A 5,793-nucleotide genomic window follows, 5' to 3' on the forward strand; every position below is an offset into this window, starting at 1 on the left:
GCCATTAATTGTGGAGGGCACTTTATCTGTGGGTCATGATGCAGTTCAGACTGATTCTGTCCTTCAGCTCGACTCTGAACAGAGTCTCTTCATCTTCAGGAACATCAACTGAGACTGAACATTATTTAGAGGAAATCATTTGTTATTTGAGGTTAAAATGATCAGTTAAAGCGTAAATTTACCACTGGACGTGATGTGAATAATAAAACACAAAAGAACATGACTTTCTCCATTGTGTCTGTCGCTTGTAAAGCTGTTGATCAAACTACAGGTTTCCATCACTGAAACCACATGTTTCCATTTCCTTTCCTACCATAAAGATTACACGTTCTGCATCATTTAAAGTGCTGTGTTTCTTACAGTTGTGGTTTATTAAGCTTCAGTTTCACTGTATGTGCAATGCCATCATTATACATAATATCAAAAATAGATTTTTTTATAGCATTGGATGTGGCCCACATCATCATGAAAACTGCATGAATGTCTGAATCTAACATCTTACCACACCTGTCAGTGACGGGAGCAAACTTACCAGCTATATGTTTTTTACAGGCCATGAAACAGCATGTGCATCACTTCATTAAAAAACAGGCATGACGTGCCCCATGAAGTGTCTATTCTTATTGCAATTATTATTCTTAATATTTAAATGTATTGTTATTTAATCAAATAATAATTAAATTTAACAAAAATTAAACAAATCAATTAAGAAATATCTCTATAATACTATTTAACTGTAAACCCATTTATAAGGCAAATATTTTTCCAGCAAGAGTTGCATTATCACTAATTTACATCTTCTGCATTTTCTTTTAAGAAAAAAAAATTTGCACAAAACACTTAAATATATAAATATTTAATATAAATATATAAAGTACAACATTTTTTCACACTATAAAGTGGCAGTGTAACTTGGTATGGGTCAAATTTAGCATAAAAACATGAAATTTGATACAAAAGCATGTAGTTTATATAGGAATGCTCTAAGAACAGTCATGTGAATGCACTTTTGGTCATAAAGGTTTTTTAGTTTTGGTAATGTTCTGGTGATATGAGGGCTAGAATGATCATTTATGTGTTGTAATGCTGTGTGTGTATAAAGACATCATCGTTGACTTAGTTCCAGTGGAGAACAGCAGGACTGGCACTAGAAGCTGGTGTGTGTGAATGTGCCGTTATCTCAGTTCCTCACGGTGGGAGAAGAAGCAGCAAAGACGCCAGCAGAACCAGGAGTGTGTGAGAGAGATTCCTGTCAGCAACATTCGGCTCTGGAGAACACAAACTCGCATCAAGTCCTGCTCATTCAACACTAACAGTGACTGTGTTTACATGCGCACCAATAATGCAGATCATCTCCAAGAAATCAGAGTGAGGATTTAAAGTCCATCTGTGGTGTAAATCCAGCGTTTAATGTTGTTTATGTGTCTATGTGGTGTTTTTAATCTGCTTTAAGACAAAGCATGTGTAAACTCATAAGTCGACACCATTGCTGAGTATTTCCTCCTTAAAACTGCAGTGAATCAAAGACAGTCTCAAAAACACGCTTTGAAATCGCTGGTGTTTCTGACGTCACAAACTACCTTGTAACCAATCAGATCAACGTGTGATCGTCAACCAGTGGATCTCTGAGCTGAGTGAGTGAGTGGAGGCGGGGCTCATTTGCATATTCATAGAACCGCGCATACTAAATGAGGCAAGGGTGTCGAGTTACAGTCAAGATAATTTAAGGCATAAAGTCATTTCATTCAAGTAAAAAACATTTAAATATGTCGTTTTGTTGATCAAAGATGAGTTTTAATGGATAAAATTACAGGAGGACTTTAATGTCATGTTTACATGAGCGCCTCAAACCTCTTCTGATTATCCGCTAAGAGTTGTGGTTATTTTTAACACCATAATTCACAGCTCAGATGATGAACTCATACAGTGAGAGTGTTACTTTGCACTGTATACTTTGATTTGTTCGCAGTTCTTTAATATCCGCAGTCATTTATGGAGATGCACCTGAAAATATCTCTGAGCAACACTGTCAACATCAACTTTATTAATAAATTCAGCATGTTTTACTACGATTATGGTTGCTTCAATTATGAGCCATACTGCACTAATTTGAACAAAGTATGGTGTAAACATGAGGTAAACTTTAATTGCGCTATTGCGTGCATCGCATTATAATCGCATTATGAGGGTGCATGTAAACAACACAGTCATCGTTACTTAGATTATAAAGAAGAGTTTTAAATGCAGCCAGAATTGTTTTTTAAAAGGAATATAAAATGATGGTGTTTCGCTGAAGAATCAAGCCTCTTTATGTTCACTTACTGTCCCTGTCTGATACGGCGTCTGGATCACAGTCTGTGGAAACTGGAACATTTGAGAGAAAGAGCAAAGCAATCGCTGGTTTAGTGTATAGGCTACAGATATAGACTATAATTTAATATATAGTCACTTAAAGGAATAGTTCACTCAAATGATACAGTCAAACCAAAAACTATTCAGACACCAGATATAATTTTTGATATTTCTTCACTAGTGTGTGCAGGACACTATAGTTCATTTCTGTAAGTGAGGAGAGCAAAATAAAGTAAACTGTGACATATTATACCAAATATTCTTCATACAGCGACTACCAGTAACATTTATAAACATTTGGGAGCAAAACTGATTGGGACACTTTGAGCTGATCATGTTTTGCTGAAGTGTTTTTTCTTTAATTGCTAATGCTCTTTTTACACACAGACTGAACAAAATGAAGCATTGCTTGGTGATTGGTTGAGCTAAACTGGTATTATCTAATTGTGTAGTTAAATTTAACAGCTGACAGATATTCAACATAATTCATGTGTGAGACAGTCTAACAGAAGGACGGACAAAACCAGTCAAATATCCACTGAGTTCTGCTCATATTTTATTACCATGTTCTAAACTATAGTGAATAAACTGATAATGTGAGAAATGTTTAAGGCATCTGAATAGATTTTGGTTTGACTGTATATTCACGTCTCACAGAAACATTAGAGCACAGTAGAGACGAGTAAACACTGACGAACTCTTCAGTTTAGGGTGAGCGAGTTCTTCAAGTGTTGATGAGATGATCTGAGCTCTTACCAGGCGTTAACCCCGCGCTGACGTAGAGCGGCTCAGCCGACGACTGGTTATCATGAGCATATATCCGTAATGTGATCGGAGAACCCCACTTCGAGCAATCCGGCACGACCACAGAACAGCGTTCTCCTGTAAATAAGCTGGAGACGGCACATACTTCTTCATGAATAGTTTTTGAAAGATGCTCGACGTCCACCTGAACGCTCCGGTGTTTCTTCAGCTCATGAGCATCATCACAGGATAAAGCACACTGGAGACACGGCTTCTGCTGAGGAGCACAGCCTGAGGATTTACACAAGCAAATATTGATACACGTTTTCTCTCAGTAAATACTGATATTAAAACACTGCAGAAATTAAATACTCACTCGCACAATAGAAGATGCATGGCAGGAGAACCAAAGTGTTGTGCCTGAGGAGAAGAGAAAAGGGCTGATTATGTGCTAGATCTGTACATGCTCACTTTAAGTGTTTAGATATTGAATAAAGGTAATATTATTATAACACTAAAGCTGCCTAATTTAAAGCCTGTGTAACTAGTGGATTTCATCATATTTCCCCAAGTTGACTGATTACATTAATACCTAAATAGGAAAATTCTGTCATTTACTCGCCCTCATGTTGCTCTGAACCTGTATTGTAATTTCTCTGTAATGTTGAACACAAAGGAAGATATTTTGAAGAATGTGGGTTATCCAACAGTTTTTGGTCCCCATTAACTTCCATAGTAGGAAAAAAATAATACTATGGAAGTCAATGGTGCCCATTAACTGTTTGGTTACAAACATTCTACAAAATATCTTCCTTTGTGTTCAACATTACAGAGAAACTCATACAGGTTTGGAACAACATGAGGCAGAGTAAACGATCACAGAATTTACACTTTTGGTGAACTGGCCCTTTAAATAACATTTAGGGAGTTTTTGGTGAACTATCCCTCTGCCCTTTTATTTGTTTTTTTAAAGTTCTTTTATATCCTATTGTTTATTATCTTTATATTGTATTATATTAGGACTTGTCTGGATTTAAAAAAACAAAAACAATTAAAAGTAACATTATCCCATGACGTAACACAATGACGTAGGCTACTAAAACTCATACCTAGTTGAATTTTTTTATTATTATTATTGTTTAGCTAATTTGGTTTTTGACATTTCTAAACATAAATCAACTTACTAACAAGATAAGAGCCAAACACACAATCTGTCTGTAGGATATTTACATACTTACTGGTTACTGAACCGTGAAGGCATGTTAGCGGTCCACAGTAATGCGGAAGTCCCCGATAGTTCAGCTAAAACACAATGGGCTTTAATTCAGAGAAACTGCTGAAAATAGCCGGAGTTCTGTATGAAGGCAGCCCGAAACCAGAAATGCTAGAAAATTCGATCCCCGATATCAAGATCTAGTAACTTTACTGAGATTTCACTGCGCACGTGTGAAAGAGACTGTCGGCTCGCGTGAAAGTGGCGTGCACTCTCAGTACACTTCCGGCTTCTGAAATGGTTGCAGTTCCACTCTGGCTCCACACGAGGGCGCTCACAGGACGAGTGCAGAATGAATGGAGGTCTATGGCAGTATACCCATCAAAATCCACTTTTCTCAGGATATAATTTTTTGTCTAGTAATTTGAATGTTGTATTCGAAAGGAGATGCAAAGAAATTACACATTGCTGGGTGTTAGATTTTTTAGAGTCACTTATTTGCTTTAAAAAGTATTTTAAAATGTCAATGACGTCATGCACATCGTACGACCAGAGATACTGCTTTACGGCAATCCTTCAGTCACTTTGGTGCTTTCACGCTTTGCACTTTCTTTTCTCTCGAGGCATCGACAACACAGCTGACACAGGTAAACACACACAGCTGACACAGGGAAACACACAACACAGCTGACACAGGTAAACACACAACACAGCTGACACAGGGAAACACACAACACTGCTGACACAGGTAAACACACACAGCTGACACAGGTAAACACACAACACAGCTGACACAGGCAAACACACAACACAGCTGACACAGGCAAACACACAACACAGCTGACACAGGGAAACACACACACAGCTGACACAGGTAAACACACAACACAGCTGACACAGGTAAACACACACAGCTGACACAGGTAAACACACAACACTGCTGACACAGGTAAACACACACAGCTGACACAGGTAAACACACAACACAGCTGACACAGGCAAACACACAACACAGCTGACACAGGTAAACACACACAGCTGACACAGGTAAACACACAACACTGCTGACACAGGTAAACACACAACACTGCTGACACAGGGAAACACACAACACAGCTGACACAGGGAAACACACAACACAGCTGACACAGGTAAACACACAACACTGCTGACACAGGGAAACACACAACACAGCTGACACAGGGAAACACACAACACAGCTGACACAGGGAAACACACAACACAGCTGACACAGGGAAACACACAACACAGCTGACACAGGTAAACACACACAGCTGACACAGGGAAACACAGCTGACACAGGTAAACACACACAGCTGACACAGGTAAACACACACAGCTGACACAGGGAAACACACAACACAGCCGACACAGGTAAACACAACACAGCCGACACAGGCAAACACACAACACAGCCGACACAGGCAAACACACAACACAGCTGACACAGGTAAACACACAAC

At 38.6% G+C, this 5,793-nt stretch overlaps 1 protein-coding gene across 1 annotated transcript; it reads right to left on the reverse strand.

Moving 5' to 3' along the window:
• Positions 1-827: 827 nt before the first annotated feature.
• Positions 828-4,603, reverse strand: LOC311300357 (uncharacterized protein). The gene is made up of 5 exons (XM_084424615.1): positions 4,335-4,603; positions 3,473-3,516; positions 3,109-3,387; positions 2,323-2,364; positions 828-1,268 (listed from the first exon to the last, which is right to left on the reverse strand). Exons 1-5 carry the CDS (start codon positions 4,355-4,357, stop codon positions 1,189-1,191), a joined length of 468 nt encoding a protein of 155 aa, XP_084280741.1. The 5' UTR covers positions 4,358-4,603; the 3' UTR covers positions 828-1,188.
• Between the last annotated feature and the right edge of the window lie 1,190 nt (positions 4,604-5,793).

This window comes from Rutilus rutilus (assembly GCF_951802725.1).
Source record: "Rutilus rutilus genome assembly, chromosome: 11".
NCBI lineage: Eukaryota > Metazoa > Chordata > Actinopteri > Cypriniformes > Leuciscidae > Rutilus > Rutilus rutilus.

Bases quoted from the DNA above. Each gene is read 5' to 3' on its own strand.
- LOC311300357 (XM_084424615.1), bottom strand. From the start codon at position 4,357: ATGCCTTCACGGTTCAGTAACCA. The intron at 3,517-4,334 runs GTAAGTATGTAA...TCTTCTCCTCAG, and splicing joins CCTTCACGGTTCAGTAACCA to GCACAACACTTTGGTTCTCC. The intron at 1,269-2,322 runs GTAAGTGAACAT...TGTGTTCTCCAG, and splicing joins CGCCGTATCAGACAGGGACA to AGCCGAATGTTGCTGACAGG.